A 17,581-nucleotide genomic window follows, 5' to 3' on the forward strand; every position below is an offset into this window, starting at 1 on the left:
TGCCCAGGGAGAAGGAGCCGGCTGGCCTGGGGTTGGCCTGTCTCCTACAGCCACTTCAGTGTCTCTCTCTCCTCTGCTCTGCTCCTCTAGGGAACTCGGCTGGATCCACTGTATACCCTCCCTATGGAGTCTCCCAACCGGAAATTCTCTGGGCCCCCATTGGTGGCTCTGTTGAAATCCCCTTCTCCTTCTGGTATCCCTTGAAGCTGGCCAAGAATCCCCACCTGACTATAACCTGGAGAAGAGGCCACTTCCACGGGGAGTTTATCTACAACCACACTCAGTCCTTCAGCCACAAGGATTATAGGAATCGGCTCTTCCTGAACTGGACACAGGGGCAGCAGAGCGGCTCCCTCAGGATCTCGAATCTGCAGCTCAGGGACGACTCCAAGTACTTCTGCCGAGTGGGGCTGAACACACAGACAGACGGCTGGCAGGAGTGGCAGTCCCTCTGGGGAACCTCGCTCATCATCACTCCTGGTGAGTCCAGCTGCCCTGGCAGTCTCTAAGCACACCCCTGCCGAGGCCTTGGTGACCACTGGTGTCCTCACCCCTCGGGCCCCACGCCTGACCCTTCCCTCAATGTCCTCCCCCTGCTCCTGGGCCCCGTCCAGGCCTTTGCCAGCTTTCTCTTTCTCTTTCCCTTAATTATCTCCAGCCCTAAACTCTCTCTCCCTCTCTACCCCTGTCTTCGAGCCTCAGCCCCTGACAGACTCCCAGTTCTCGTCCCTTCTTGCTCCTCACTGAAGCTCCATCTCTGTCTGCTCTGGACCCCACCCTGCATCCTCCAGGGGCAGCTCCCTTCACTTGTCCATGTCCATGTATGGGCACCATGTCTTGTCTCCCATAGCCATCAGCTCAACCCAGAACACCCGGTAGATGCCCAATGGATGGAGGTGGAGCTGTCCAGTGCTCAGCTGACACCCCATCACCTGGTTGTCCAGTCTCCCCATTTTCTGTGCTCCTCAGAACACATCCCTCATCTCTCCCCTCTCTCGTCTCCTCCTCCTCTGCCTCCAGCCTCTTTACCTTCCTTGCCTCACACTGGCCCTTATCCTCTTATCCTCTTCTCCTCATGCCATTATCCCCATCTCCACTCTGATCTTGCTCCGAAACAGCTGCTGCTGCCTGCAGAAGGCCGGGGGCCTGGGTTAAGTAACTCTGTCTGCAATTGCCATGACCCTACCGTAACAGGAGGCACTGCTTGCATCTTCATTTTACTGACAGGGAAACTGAGGCTAGCAGATCTGAACAGCTGCCCAAAGCCTCACTAGTTGGACAGATGGGACTTGACAGACCACTTCCCTGCAGAGGCTCCTCTCTTAATTACCAGTTCTTTGGCTTCGTCTGTGGAGCTGTTCATATTGTTTGCCTTGATCTACTCTGGACTTAACAAGGAAATGCATCGCCTACTTAGTAGGGGCATTGGAACCCGAGGTTTGTCTGTCTGTGAAGTCTGGGAAGTGGGTCTCTCTCAGAGGTGATAATAGGATACACTGGAAAACGAGGTGAGCTATGGGGGTTTGCTTTTTGTGATCACTTGTACTGCTGATTGTAAACAACTTCTGTGATAAATCCCTCCTTCCTTCTGGAATCAACACTCACTGCCTCCTGCTGGTTAACCCCTGAGCAAGACAGCCATGATTTATCTTTCTTGCCACATAAGGAAATATATAGAGGGAACAGGAAACCCAGATTGTTATTTTTGACCGGCAAAGTGGACAGTGAGAGAATGAGACAGACAGAAAGGTCTTCCTTTGCCGTTGGTTCACCCTCCAATGGCCGCCGCACCGCGCTGATCCGAAGGCAGGAGCCTGGTTTCCCAGGTGGTGCAGGGCCCAAGCACTTGGGCCATCCTCCACTGCACTCCCGGGCCACAGCAGAGAGCTGGCCTGGAAGAGGGGCAACCGGGACAGACTCCGGCGCCCTGACCGGGACTAGAACCCGGTGTGCTGGTGCCGCAGGCGGAGGATTAGCCTAGTGAGCCGCGGCGCTGGCCTGTTATTCTTCTTAATCTGTTCTTCCTTATTTAGTTAATTCCTCCTTTCATTTTTCCTTGCATCAGAAGGACTTTTCTCATCAATATTTTATTCAATTAATTGGATATGTATGCCCATTATTTAAAAAATAGTGGAAAGTAATAAAAAGGTATCTTTTTAATCCAACTGAAAAGTGTCACAAGCTAAAGAAATATTTGTGGCAAACACAACTAAGTTTGTGGTTGGATTTTTTATATATTTTATTTTTGTAGCAAAATCTAATTGTTTCAGCCTTGGTAATTAAAAAATATCTATTCACTGAGAGGCAAAGAAATGAAAGAGAGATTTTCCATCCATTGTTTATTCCCCAAATGGGTCCAATGGCTGAGGCTGGTCCAGGCTGAAGCCAGGAGTCAAGCACTTCATCCCTTTGCCCACATAGGCGGCCCCTCTTATTTTTTTAAAAAGACTTATTTATTTATTTGAGAGCTAGAGTTACAGACAGTGAGAGAGAGAGACAGAAAGAAAGGTCTTCCTTCTGTTGTTTCACTCCCTAATTGGCTGCAACAGTCAGAGCTGTGCCGAGCCAAAGCCAGGAGCCAGGTGCTTCTCCTGGTCTCCCATGTGGGTGCAGGGCCCAAGCACTTGGGCTTCCTCCACTGCCTTCCCGGACCACAGCAGAGAGCTGGACTGGAAGAGGGGCAACTGGGGCGGAGGGTTAGCCAAGTGAGCCACAATGCCGACCCCAAAAATATTTACTGTTAAGTTTCTACTTTTGTTCTGATTTTATATGGTTTGTTTTCAACTTTACTACTTAATGTAATTATTTATTTTACATATGGCATGAAGTAAACAATTAAATTCATTTTTTTACTTAACAATGAATCCATTTGCCTGACCCCAAGTTGACCATTTTTTTCTCTTCTATACTGATATACTAGGTCTAGTTTTTTAATTCTATTGTAGAAGAGCATCCATTTCTGGTCAGTCTTCTTTTTCACTGATCTGTCTTTTCTGATGTCCATATCACTGTTCCAGTGACTGCAACTTGATCACATCTCAATGGCTAATCCAACTGTTTCTACCTCAGCCTCATTACTTCTGCCTCAAAAACTCTGCTACTATTGCCTGCGTGTTCTTTCATATAAACATTAGAATAAGGGGCTGGCATTACGGTACAGCACATCTCAAGTCCCAGAAGCTCCCCTTCTGATCCAGCTCCCTGCTAATACACCTGGGAAAGCAGCCAAAGATGACCCAAGTACATGAACTGCAGCAACTATTATGGGAGACCTACAAGGAGTTTCAGGCTCCTGACTTTAGCCTGGCCCAGCCCTGGTCACGGCAGCCATCTGGGGAATGAACCAGCAGATAGAAGATCTTTCTTTCTCCATCTCTCCTTCTTTGTCACTCTGCCTTCCAAATAAATATTTTTTTAAATGTTAGAGTAAGTTTGCCACACTCTTGAAAAAAGCACTCCTTGGGATCTTTTAAACCACAAGTACATTAAATCTATAAAAACAATTAACAGAAACTGAAATCAGTATTAATATACAACCTTCCCACCTCCTCAGGAATGGGTCCTAATTAATATCGCTCAGTAAATTCTGGCAGTATTCCCCTAAAGGTCATGTCTCATAAGAATTTTTTTCTCTTCCACTACTCTATATTTTTATTGTTAATGCCCAAGATTAGAAATTTTTGTATAATTGTCATTGCAAAAATAATGCATAAGGGGCCGGCACCGTGGCGCACTAGGTAATCTTCCACCTGCGGAGCCGGCATCCCATATGGGCACCGGGTTCTAGTCCTGGCTGCTCCTCTTCCAGTCCAGCTCTCTGCTGTGGCCCGGGAAGGCAGTGCAGGATGGCCCAAGTGCTTGGGCCCTGCACCCGCATAGGAGACCAGGAGGAGGCACCTGGCTCCTGGCTTCGGATCGGCGCAGCTCCGGCCGTTGCGGTCATTTAGGGGGTGAAACATCAGATGGAGGACCTTTCTCTTTGTCTCTCTCTCTCTCACTGTCTGTAACTCTACCTGTCAAATTAAAAAAATGCATAAATTCTGAAAAACAGGGAGAGTTATATGTATATATTGACCTCTATTTTGTCCCAAAAATCTTTTAAAATGATAGCATAGTGAATTCTTTTTTAAACTTTTATTTAATGAATATAGATTTCCAAAGTACAGCTTATGGATTACATTGGCTTCCCCCATGACTGCCCTCCCACCCGCAACCCTCCCCTTTCCCGTTCTCTCTCCCCTTCCATTCTTATCAAGATTCATTTTCAATTTTTTTTATATAAAGATCAGTTTAGTATACATTAAGTAAAGATTTCAACAGTTTGCACCCACATAGAAACACAAAGTGAAAAATACTGTTTGAGTACTCATTATAGCATTAAATCTCAATGTACAGCACATTAAGGACAGAGATCCTACATGAGGAGTAAGTGCACAGTGACGCCTGTTGTTGACTTTACAAATTGACACTCCTGTTTATGGCATCAGTAATCTCCCTAGGCTCCAGTCATGAGTTTCCAAGGCTATGGAAGCCTTTTGAGTTCACCGACTCTTATCTTATTTAGACAAGGTCATAGTCAAAGTGGAAGTTCTCTCCTCCCTTCAGAGAAAGGTACCTCCTTTTTGAAGACCCATTCTTTCCACATAGTGAATTTTTTAAGACAAAAATCTTCAAGCTTAAAAATACATGAGCTAGGCCGGCGCCGCGGCTCACTAGGCTAATCCTCTGCCTAGCGGCGCCGGCACACCAGGTTCTAGTCCCGGTCGGGGCGCCGGATTCTGTCCCGGTTGCCCCTCTTCCAGGCCAGCTCTCTGCTGTGGCCAGGGAGTGCAGTGGAGGATGGCCCAGGTGCTTGGGCCCTGCACCCCATGGGAGACCAGGAGAAGTACCTGGCTCCTGGCTCCTGCCATCGGATCAGCGCGGTGTGCCGGCCACAGCGCGCTGGCCGCGGCGGCCATTGGAGGGTGAACCAACGGCAAAAGGAAGACCTTTCTCTCTGTCTCTCTCTCTCACTGTCTACTCTGCCTGTCAAAAAAATAAATAAATAAATAAAAAATAAAAAAAAAATACATGAGCTAGAGGGCTGGCACTGTGGTGTAGTGGGTAAAGCCACCACCTGAAGTGCCAACATCTAATATGGGCACCAGTTCGACTGCCAGCTGCTCCACTTCCAATCTAGCTCTCTGGTATGGCCTGGGAAAAGCAGTAGAGGATGGCCCAAGTCCATGGGCCTCTGCATCCACGTGGGAGACTCGGAAGAAGCTCCTGGCTCCTAGCTTTGGATTGGCCCAGCTCCAACCATTGCAGCCATCTGGGGAGTGAACCAGCAGATGGAAAACCTCTTTGTCTCTGTCCCTCTCTGCCTCTGCCTCTCTGTAATTCCACCTTTCACATAAATAAATAAATCAGATTTTTAAAAAAGATTTATTTATTTATGTGAAAGAGTTACAGAGAGAGAGAGAGAGGTGGCAGGTGGGGGGGGGTCTTCCATCCGCTGGTTCACTCCCCAGTTGGTCACAAAGGCTGGAGCTGTGCCGATCTGAAGCCAGGAGCCAGGAGCTTCTTCTAGGTCTCCCACAAGGGTGCAGGGGCCCAAGGACTTGGGCCATCCTCCACTGCTTTCCCAGGCCATAGCAGAGAGCTGGATCGGAAGTGGAGCAGCCGGATCTTGAACCAGCACCCATATGGGATGCCAGCAATCAGGCCAGGGCATTAACCCACTGCACCACAGTGCAGGCCCCAACAAATAAATCTTTAAAAATAATTAGCTAAGTATACAAAAAATAAAATAAAATAGAGAAGCTGCAGCTGTCTTGATAGATTGGCTCAGAGACTAGAAGAGTTAAACCCTAACCCAGTGGTAGGGAAATGCAGAAGAATGGCCAGACCCACCGAAGTTTCAGTAATGCCAACTCTGGGTGCCTCTGAAAATGGCAGTGAAGATGGATCTGAAAATCAGAGGATGGGCCAGTGGCATAGCAGGGAAAGCTACCACCCGCAGTCTAGTATCCCATATGTGTGCCGGTTCAATTCCCAGCTGTTCCACTTCTGATCAGCTGCTCGAGAAATGGTCCAAGTCTTTGGGCCCCTGAACCCATGTAGGAGACCAAGAAAGAGATCCTGCATCCTGGCTTCAGTCATCCCAGCTCTGGCCATTACAGACATTTGGGGAGTGAACCAATGGATGGAAGAGTCCCCCCCCCCCCCCGTCTCTCTCTGTCTCTCAGAGGATCAGTACAAAGTCTATTTAAGAATCAGGAAAGGCCGGCGCCGCGGCTCACTAGGCTAATCCTCCGCCTAGCGGCGCCGGCACACCGGGTTCTAGTCCCGGTCAGGGCGCCAGATTCTGTCCCGGTTGCCCCTCTTCCAGGCCAGCTCTCTGCTGTGGCCAGGGAGTGCAGTGGAGGATGGCCCAAGTGCTTGGGCCCTGCACCCCATGCGAGACCAGGAAAAGCACCTGGCTCCTGGCTCCTGCCATCGGATCAGTGCGGTGTGCTGGCCGCAGTGCGCCGGCCGCGGCGGCCATTGGAGAATGAACCAACGGCAAAAGGAAGACCTTTCTCTCTGTCTCTCTCTCACTGTCCACTCTGCCTGTCAAAAAAAAAAAAAAAAAAAAAAAGAATCAGGAAAACCTCCATTTCTAACTCTTGCTGAAGACTAGAGGATTGCTCTCCAGGACAGGTGAACCAGAAGGACTGTGGCTGGAACTCCAGAGACGTAAGTGGTAAGGAGACTGGGGTCTTGTCACCTCACGGAGTTCCACAGCACTAAGGACTGCATCCTGGCCCAGCTGTACCTGGGAATCCCAAGGCTAGAGCCCTCATTTAAACATATTATTCTACAAAACACCTAAGAAAAGCTTCTCCCACAAAATTCAGAGAGCAAAACAAATAGGAAGAAAACAAAACAAATAAAACTTTTAAAAAGTGATCATTCTCTTCTGTTCAGAAAGTTAAGAAATTTGTACAGACAACAAGAAAGGATGCTGTCATAAAGTAAATAAGATTTGGCTCCCCAAAGTTGTGTAGATGTTTAAACCCCAAAATCTTATTAGTTAATGTGAATGGATGAATGCTAGTGGTTGAAGGATTAGGTGGAGGCTTGATTCAACTGACCTCTGAAGGTGGGACCTTTGGGAAGTACTTGGATTAGATTATGTTGCCAGGGTGGGATCCGTCATTGAACTGTGATGGATTTATAAGGAGAGACCACACAGAGGGTAGATGACTGTGATCCTCCCTCCACATGGTCCACCATCACCAAGGGCCAGAACAGCTGGAGCTGACCAGTCAAGGACTGTGAACCTCCTGTCAGACAAAATAAAAACCTTCTGCCGTCCCGTGTGCCTCCCCTCAGGTGTTTTATTAAAGTAATGAAAGCAGACTACTTCACATGCTTCACAAAGATGCTTGGTAAACACAGAGCTCTTAGGAATTCAACATAAAATAACAAAACTGGGAAATTCCATGAAAGTATTTGAAGATAACATTTGTAGAAACCTCACAGAAGGTAGAAGAAAAAATGCCAAAGGGTTAGCAACTGTGTAGGGGAGTAGATAACAACTCTCCCTGCCAACCAAAAAAAAGATATGTCCACATCCCAATCCCTACACCTGTGACCATCACCTTATGGGGCAAAAGAGTAGATATTACCTTACTTGGTAATAGAATTGAATTAAGGATCTTGCAATGAGATTATCCATGATTAGCTGGGCCGTCCTTAAATGTATTCTCAGTTGTCCTTATAAGAGTGAGATGACACGGATGGAAGAGAAGGCTTGTGGCCACAGAGGCAGACTCTTTAACAATGGCATCACAAGTTGAGGGATGCCTGTGAACACCTGCCAGAAAGAACCAAGAACAGATTCTTCTCCAGAGGGAACACAACCCTGCTGCCCCTTGAGCATAGACTTCTGGCCTCCAGAGCTGTGTGAGAACCAAAGTCTGCTATTTGATGTCACCCAGATTGTGGTAATTTGTTATAGCTGCCATAGGGAAGCAATACAAAATCTATAATGAGAGATAAGAACATTAGAGGATCCAACCTCTGAAGGATTGGTGTTCCAGAAACAGAAGAAAGATCGTGGGGAAGATAACAGAGAAACAATGGCAAAAGTTTTCCAAAACAAGCCCAAACAGACGGACAAAAACACAATGACCTGTTCAGCAATACAAAATTCAAAAACACTGGGGACAAAAAGAATATTCTATAAATTTCAAGAAGCACATAGGGAAGCTGGAAAACAATGGTTGAATGCCTTGAAATTACTAGGGAAAGGGGCCGGTGCTGTGGCGTAGCAGGTAAAGCCGCTGCCTGCAGTGCTGGCATCCCATATGGGCACTGGTTCAAGTCTTGGCTGCTCCACTTCTGATCCAGCTCTCTGCTATAGCCTAGAATGCAGTGGAAAATGGCCCAAGTCCTTGGGCCCCTCCACCTGCGTGGGAGACCCAGAAGAAGCTCCTGGCTTCAAACTGGCTCAGCTCTGGCCATTGTGATCATTTGGGGAGTGAACCAGCAGATGGAAGACCTCTCTTTCTCTGCCTAACTCTGCCTTTCAAATAAAATAAATCTTTAAAAAAAAGAAATTCCTAGGGAAAAACATTTCATTCGTTTGCTTAACAAATATTTTGACTGTGCCAAGTGCTAATCTGAAAAACAGCCATTTAAAAAAAAAAAAAAACTGGGGTGATATTTGCCTGCTGGTTCAGATGCCTATTGGAATGCCCACACTCCATTACATGTGTCTGGGTTTCAGTCCCAGCTTGATCCCAGTTCCAGTGTCCTACTAATGCAGACCCTGGAGGGCAGCAGCTAGCTGATGGCTCAGGTAGTTAGGTCCCTACCATTTACATCTGGAGACCCAGATTAAGTTCCTAATTCCCAGATGCAAAAGAGGCCTACCCCCAACCTTCTGGGCATTTAGGGAATAACCCAGCAGATGGGAATTCAGTCTCTCTTTGTACCTCAAGTATGTTTTTTGTTTTGTTTTGTTTTTTGGACAGGCAGAGTGGACAGTGAGAGAGAGAGACAGAGAGAAAGGTCTTCCTTTGCCGTTGGTTCACCCTCCAATGGCTGCAGCGGCCGGCGCACCGCGCTGATCCGATGGCAGGAGCCAGGTACTTCTCCTGGTCTCCCATGGGGTGTGCAGGGCCCAAGCACTTGGGCCATCCTCCACTGCACTCCCTGGCCACAGCAGAGAGCTGGCCTGGAAGAGGAGCAACCGGGACAGAATCTGGCGCCCTGACCGGGACTAGAACCCGGTGTGCCAGCGCCACAAGGCAGAGGATTAGCCTAGTGAGCCGCGGCACCGGCCAAGAATTTTTTTTTTTTAAATGCAGGCAGTGATGGAACTTACTTTGTGGTGCAGGAAAAAGATAAATAAGCAAATAAATGAACAACTTTTATGTCCAAAGAAGAGAACAATGAGGCAGATAGGAAGCTGCTGAGGATGTCACTTTAAGACTGATTAGGGAACACTTTGGGGCTCACAGGCAGAGCCCCACAAGAAATGGACATGCAGACAGGGCAACTAGGGAGAACCTGGAGTAAGGCACAGTTTGGGAAACCAGCTGGGGATGGTGGCTAACCCTGGACTATGAGCCGACTTCAGGAGCAAGGGGAGGGAAATCAGAGAGGGTAGGAATGTACAGGAGGGTCGCAGAGGAGCCATAGCCCCTGGAGAGACACAGTCAACACAGCCACCACGAGGGCCTGGGATGGAATACCCTGACCCACTCTACTCACGTCCATCTCCTGTGGGTGGCTCCCAATGGCCGTTGCGTGGGAAATCAGAGGGCAAGAGAGCCCATGGATGGAGTCTACCAGGCTGACCTCCAAAGGCACAAAGCAGGGTGGAGAGTAGTTGTGGAAATGTTATCTGGAGAAGTCAGCACAAAGACCCAACCTAGCTACAGATCTGTAGGAACTGGGGCAGGAGGGGCATGGCCGGGAGAACATTCTGGTAAAACAGAACAAGTGTGGCAGAAGCAGAGTGAAGGAACAGAGGGTGGAAAGAGATGAGGTCAGAGCCAGCAGTGGGGGCAGCTTGAAAGCCATGGGGAGACCTCTCTGACTTTTACTCTGAGAACAATGCAAGCTAGTGAGGGTTTCCTGCTGAGGTTTGAGATCTTACACTAAAATAAAAGATTATTTTTTACTTGAAAGGCAGAGTTACAGAGAGGAGACAGAGAAGTATTCCATCCACTAGATCACTCCCCAAATGGCCACAACAGCCAGGGCTGGGCCAGGCTGAAGCCAGGAGCTTCTCCCAGGTCTCCCACATGGGTGCAGGGGCCCAAGGAGTTGGGCCATCTTCTGCTGCTTTCCTAGGTGCATTGGCAGGGAGCTGGATTGGAAGTGGAACAGCCCAGTGTCCCTATGGGATGCCAGCACTGCAGATGGCAGCTTACCCACTGCACTACTGCACCAGCCCCTGAGTGACACTTTAAAAGGCTCCCTTTGGCTGTTGTGTGGGGAATAGGACTCTTAAGAGGGTCAGAAGCAGGGAGACCAGTGAGATGGAATGCACCTGGGTGTTTTTTTTTGACAGGCAGAGTGGACAGTGAGAGAGAGAGACAGAGAGAAAGGTCTTCCTTTTGCCGTTGGTTCACCCTCCAATGGCCGCCGCGGCTGGCGCGCTGCGGCCGGCGCACCGCGCTGATCCGATGGCAGGAGCCAGGAGCCAGGTGCTTTTCCTGGTCTCCCATGCGGGTGCAGGGCCCAAGCACCTGGGCCATCCTCCACTGCACTCCCTGGCCACAGCAGAGGGCTGGCCTGGAAGAGGGGCAACCGGGACAGAATCCGGCGCCCCGACCGGGACTAGAACCCGGTGTGCCGGCGCCGCTAGGCGGAGGATTAGCCTAGTGAGCCGCGGCGCTGGCCCGCACCTGGGTTTGAAAGCAGAGCAGGGCGGCGTCACGGCTCACTAGGCTAATCCTCCGCCTTGCGGCGCCAGCACACCGGGTTCTAGTCCCGGTCGGGGCGCCGGATTCTGTCCCGGTTGTCCCTCTTCCAGGCCAGCCCTCTGCTGTGGCCAGGGAGTGCAGTGGAGGATGGCCCAAGTGCTTGGGCCCTGCACCCCATGGGAGACCAGGAGAAATACCTGGCTCCTGCCATCGGATCAGCGCAGTGCACCGGCTGCAGTGTGCCGACCACGGCGGCCATTGGAGGGTGGACCAACAGCAAAAGGAAGACCTTTCTCTCTCTCTCTCTCTCTCTCTCTCTCACTGTCCACTCTGCCTGTCAAAAAAATAAATAAATAAATAAAAGCAAAGCAGCCAGGATTTGCAGATGGACTGGATGTAGGGTGAGAAAGAGAGAGAAGAACCGAGGAGGACTCTAATGACTTTGGCCTGAGCACCTGAAAAGATGGACTTGCCATTTATGGAGCGGAAGCAAAGGGGGGGGGGGACAGGCTTGGGAGAACTCGAGAGTTAGTTCTGTCTTGGTGAGATGTTACTTGAGATACACGTGGAGCCTGAGTAAGCAGTAAGATCTACGAGTGTGCAGTGTAGGGGTAACGTTGGCGAGATACACAGGTTGGGAAGTCATCATGATATCACTTACCTCTGACGTCAGGGGACTGTAGAGATCACATAGGAATAAATATAGGCAGAAAGGAGGTCCTAGGACTGAGTCCTGACGACAGTGGTTGTAGAAGTGAAGAATAAGCAAAGACTAGAAGAAGCTGCGGGAGAGGTAGAGGAATCAAGAGAGGGTGATACACTAGAAACCAAGTGAAGAACTCACTTCACCAAAGGGAAATAGCTGATGTTGTAAAGTTGAGTCAAATGAAGAAAATGAGGATGTTGAGATATCTACATCCTCAATTTCAACAGTAGGAAGTGAACAGACAATTCTGTAAGACAACCAAATCGAGCAACAGCAATATACGCCTGCTATTTAAAAAAAGGAAGTGGCCGGCGCCGCGGCTCACTAGGCTAATCCTCCGCCTAGCGGCGCCGGCACACCGGGTTCTAGTCCCGGTCGGGGCGCCGGATTCCGTCCCGGTTGCCCCTCTTCCAGGCCAGCCCTCTGCTGTGGCCAGGGAGTGCAGTGGAGGATGGCCCAGGTGCTTGGGCCCTGCACCCGCATGGGAGACCAGGAAAAGCACCTGGCTCCTGGCTCCTGCCATCGGATCAGCGCGGTGTGCCGGCCGCAGCGCACCGGCCGCGGCGGCCATTGGAGGGTGAACCAACGGCAAAGGAAGACCTTTCTCTCTGTCTCTCTCTCTCACTGTCCACTCTGCCTGTCAAAAAAAATAAATAAATAAAAATAAAAAAAAATAAAAAAAGGAAGTAATACCCGAAGAAATAACTAAAGGAGCTGAAAATAGCTGCCCTCCAGGAGTGGGAAGGGAGTGAGGAGTCACATGCAGGGGCCCTCAGTTTTCCATAAGCTATGTGTAATTTGTTCGCTCTAAATGACATGCTATACAACCGCAAAACAAGTAACTGCTATATTCTGAAACTAACAATGGTACTGGTAACCTCTACACATGGTAAAAACAAACATTCAAACAATATGGAAGGAAGTTAAATGACAAGTAACAGCCCCTCTACCCCAGCCCACTCACTCTCTCCGGTCATTACTCCTGCTTTCTGTGGAAATGATCTTACAGTTATGGCATACATACGATCAAACTATATACTGTTCTGTAATTTCCAAATTGTTATTTTTAATATATCTCAAATATCTTTTCATGAAAGCTACTCCTTTTCTTAAATGAATGCATGGTATCCCATGGGAAGATGCATCATAACTTATTTAATCAGTCTTCTATCTAAAGACATTGGGGCAGGCACTGTGGCACAATGGCTTAAGCCACTGCTTGGGATACCCACATATATCAGAATGCCAGTTCATCAAATTTGGTCTCCCCTACTGCCAATCCAGCTTCCTGTTAACGCATCCTGACAGGCAGCAGATGCTGTCTCAAATAATCCCTGCCATTCTTGGGGGAGACCCAGATGGAGTTACAGGCTCCTGGCTTTTGCTAAGCACTGGACATTGTAGGCATTTGGGGAGTGAACCAGCTGATGGACATCTGTCTCTGTCTCTCTGCCACTCTTTCAAGTAACTGTAATAAAGAAACACTAAACAAACAAACAAAAAACCCACCACCCCTGAAATAAATACAGACATTTAGGTTGTTGCTGCATCACAAAGCTGCAAAGAACACTTCAATACTTGGCAAGCAGGAGAAATTCCTAGTGCTAGAATTACTGGGACAAAGTAATGGGTCTCTTACTTTTCGATACATGTTCTCAAACTGTACTCTCAAAGGCTGTGCCGTATTACTTCCATTGTATGAGAGTTTCTCTTACCCTAAGTCCTTGCCAATACTGGATATTTTCCTTCACTCAGGCCATTTTTTTTTAAGATTCATGACTTAATCTGCATTTCAAAAAATTTTGAGTGTTATCAGGATTATGGTATCATTTTATGAAATGGATTAGAATTGCAGAATTTTCCATATTTTTCTACAGTATGGTAACTTCTCTCTGGGTATTATCTTTCCTTTAAATTTTTATTTATTTGAAACATGGAGAGAGGGACAGAGAGACCTTATGTGCTGGTTCAATCCCCCTAAAAACCTGCAACAGCTAGGACTGGGCCAGCCTAAATTCAAGAGCCTGAAACTCAATTGGGGTCTCCCACTTGAGTGACAGGGACGCAAGTAATTGATCCATGACCTCTTCTTCCAAGGTATGCATCAGCAGGAAGTTGGATCAGAAGCAGAGAAGGGCTGGCACTGTGGTGTAATGGGTAAAATCAGCGCCTGCAGTCCCTGCATCCAATATGGATGCCGATTCAAATTCTGTCAGCTCCACTTCTGATCCAGCTCTCTTCTATAGCCTGGGAAAGCAGTGGAGGATGACCCAAGTGCTTGGGCCCCTGAACCCATGTTGGAGACGCGGAAGAAGCTCTGGCTTTGGATTGACCCAAAACTAGCCGTTGTATTCATTTGAGGAGTGAACCAGCAGATGAAAGAATTGTTTTTCCCTCCCTCTGCCTCTCTATAACTGCCTTTTTTTAAATTATTATTTTTTTTTTGGACAGGCTAGTGGACAGTGAGAGAGAAAGACAGAGAGAAAGGTCTTCCTTTGCCGTTGGTTCACCCTCCAATGGCCGCCGTGGCCGGCACACTGCGGGCAGCGCACCGCGCTGATCCGATGGCAGGAGCCAGGTACTTATCCTGGTCTCCCATGGGGTGCAGGGCCCAAGCACTTGGGCCATCCTCCACTGCACTCCCGGGCCACAGCAGAGAGCTGGCCTTGAAGAGGGGCAACCAGGACAGAATCCAGTGCCCGACCGGGACTAGAAGCCGGTGTGCCGGTGCCACAAGGCGGAGGATTAGCCTAGTGAGCCGCAGTGCCGGCTTATAACTGCCTTTCAAATCAATAAATAAACCTAACAAACAACAACAACAACAAACAGAGGAGCTGGGACTAGAGCCAACCATTCTAGTATGGGATGCAAGCATCCCAAGCATCATCTTAAATCACCACATCAAACACCTCCCTTTATCTCCTAAATTTTTGTAAGAATGTATCTGTCACATCCTTAGTATCAGAATCCTTATGTTTATGAATGTAACTCTTTAAGAATGTTCTCAAATTGTCTAATGATCAAAGTTTACCATTAGTTAACTCAATTTTTTTAAGTTTCTAAAAAAAATTTCATGTTTAATTTTACCAACTTTGTAGTTGAGCATATACTCACTCATGATTTCAAGACTTCCAGTTGCTGTCAGATATGCTTATCTTTTTTGTTTTCTGCTAAATAACCACTTATTACTCCTTTTGCTGTATGTTCCTCAATAAATTTATTCCTACATAAGTTCTTATTACTTTCTTTCTCTGAGTTTCCTTAGGGCTGGTTCCTCTCTGGTTGTGGTAGTTATCCTTTGGAAACTATCTCATTTACTTATTATTATTTTTTTTTAATGCTGAGATAGAGACAGAGGTCTTCCTTCCATTCCTAGGTTCACTTTCCAAATGCCCACAACAGCCAGGTCTGAGCTAGAGTAAAGCCGAGGGCTCGCAACTCAAACTTTGACTCCCATGTAGGTGGCAAGAACCCAAGTGCTGGAGCCTTCACTTGCTTCCCCCTAGGGTGTGCATTATCAGGAAACTGCACCAGAATGAAGAACCAGGACTCAAACCAAGGCACTCTGATAAGGGACACAGTCCTCCCAAGCAAAGACAGAACTGCTATGCCAAAATTCTTCCCTTTGTCCATTCATTTAAAAAAGTATTTTTCAGAGGCTGGTGCTGTGGCATAGTAGGTAAAGATAACTGTGATGCTGGCATCCCATATGGGCACTGGTTCAAGTCCCTGCTGCTCCACTTCCAATTCTGCTCCCTGTTGATATGCCTGGGAAAGCAGCAGAAGATGGCCCAAGTGCTTGCGCCCCTGCACCCATGCGGGAGACCTGAAGGAAGCTTGTGGATTCTGGCTTCAGCCTGGTCCAACCCTGGCTGTTGTGGCCATTTAGAGAGTGAACCAGCTGATTGATGTAAGATCTCTGTCTCTCCCTCTCTGTAAATTTGCCTTTCAAATAACTAAAATAAATATTTTTAAAAATTAATCTTTATTTGAAAGGCAGAATAACACAGAGAGAGAGGGAGTGGAGAACTCCCATCCACTGGCACACTCCCTAAATGGCCGCCAAAGCCAGGGCTGGGCCAGGTCATGTGGGTGGCAGAGGCCCAAGTACTTGGACATCTTCAGCTCTCTTTCCAGGAGCATTAACAGGAAGCTGGATTGAAAGTCAATAGCTGAACTGCAATTGGTACTCCAATATGGGACACCAGTGTCTGTGCCACAATGCTAGCCCTATTTAAAAACTTTCTTTTGGTCAGGCATTTAGCATAGTAGTGCCCATGTGCCACAGTGGGAGACTTAGATTGCATTCCTGGCTTCTGGCTTCGGCCTTGGCCCAGTCCAGGCCTTGCAGGCATTTGGGGAGTAAACTAGCAGATGGGTCGTTTTATCATTAATAAAGTGAATTTTTAAAAATTTCTTTCAATTTTAAGTACAAGTATCTACACTATGAATTTAACATAGAACATAGCTTCAGCCATAGTCCAAGTGTTTTAAATATACACTTTTCTTTTTTAAAATCTAAATTTTTAAAAGATTTAGTTATTTGAAATTCAGAGTTACAGAGAGAGAGAGGTAGAGAGAAATCTTCCATCTACCGATTCCTTCCCTAAATGGCCGCAACAGCCAGGACTGGGCCAGGCTGAAGCCAGGAACTTCATCCAGGTCTCCCACATGGGTGCAAAGGCCCAAGCACATGGCCCATCTTCCACTGATCTTCCAGAACCATCAGGAGATAGCTGGATTAAAAGTGGAGCAGCCAGGACTTGAACCAGCACCCACGTGGGATGCTAGAGTCACAGGTGGCAGCTTTACCTGCTATGACACAATGCATGCAGACTCCTTGTTTTTATTTTCTAAATAGCAAGTAACTATAAATTTTTTACTAACTTCAAAATTTTAAATGCTCTATTGAGAGATGATGTTTACTATTTCTAGTAAGAGTAGACATAAAATTTGGTTCACAATAATCTAAAGGTAAATTTTTTCCTGTAGCTGTTATGTTAGTTTTTTACTGGTACATTAAACATCTCTACAAAGGAGGTATTAACTATTTGTAGTAGCTTTTAAATCACGTTTCTGATATAAACTATGTGTGTTCATGGGCCTTTTCCCACTTATTAAAACAGCCCTGGAAGAGCTGGCGTTGTGGCTTAGCAGGTAAAACCACTGCCTCCATCCCACATGGGCGCCGGTTCAAGTCCCAGATGCTCCACTTCCAATCCAGCTCTCTGCTATGGCCTGGGAAAGCAGTGGAGGATGGCTCGAGTCCTTGGGCCCCTGCACCCATGTGGGAGGCCCAGAAGAAGCTCCTGGCTCCTGGCCTCGGATCGGAGCAGCTCTGGCCATTGCAGCCATCTGGGGAGTGAACCAGCAGATGGAAGATCTTTCTTTCTCTCTCTGTCTCTCTTTATTTCTGCCTTTCAAATAAAATAAATAAATCTAAAAAAAAAAAAAAAAAGTCCTGTAAAACAACTGCCTGTGCACCAAGTCCACCTACACTGGTCCCTGAGTGATCAGGTTCAGAGATGGAAAGCAGCCTGGTGTTTGTCAGGGGCTTAGGGGAGCAGATGGGGAGTTGTGGTTGACTGGCTTCACCCTTCATCCCAGACATTGAAAACGTTCTGTGGATGGAAGGAGATCATGATTGCACAACAACGTGAATGTACTAATGCCTCTGAGCTTAATACGGCTGAAAACACACGTTGTGTAATATATATTGTCAGCAATAACAAAGTGCTTTTAACATGTGATTCCGTTCCCCTGTTTGTAAGGGAAAGATGAGGTTGAGGTGTGGTATAGCATCTGGATGGAAGCTGAGCAACGTGGATTCTAACCCTTGACACTACACCATGTTCCTCCCTTCCTTGTGCAGCTTCTTAAAGCAGCTCCCTGGCTTCACTGTTCCTCCACACCCGGGAACACAATGCAACACTTCCACCCAGGTGCCCACCCCACCAAAGCATTTAATGCT

At 47.7% G+C, this 17,581-nt stretch overlaps 1 protein-coding gene across 1 annotated transcript in view; it reads left to right on the forward strand.

Annotated features, from left to right (window-relative positions):
• Positions 1 to 17,581, forward strand: part of LOC138846993 (paired immunoglobulin-like type 2 receptor beta) — a 29,077-nt gene that overhangs the window by 600 nt on the left and 10,896 nt on the right. Inside the window, exon 2 of the mRNA XM_070064433.2 lies at positions 91 to 480. Coding sequence (XP_069920534.2) covers positions 91 to 480 — 390 coding nt within the window. The remainder of the gene's footprint in view (positions 1 to 90; positions 481 to 17,581) is intronic.

Source organism: Oryctolagus cuniculus, chromosome 19 (assembly GCF_051225735.1).
Source record: "Oryctolagus cuniculus isolate XC-2025 breed Fujian yellow rabbit chromosome 19, ASM5122573v1, whole genome shotgun sequence".
Lineage (NCBI taxonomy): Eukaryota > Metazoa > Chordata > Mammalia > Lagomorpha > Leporidae > Oryctolagus > Oryctolagus cuniculus.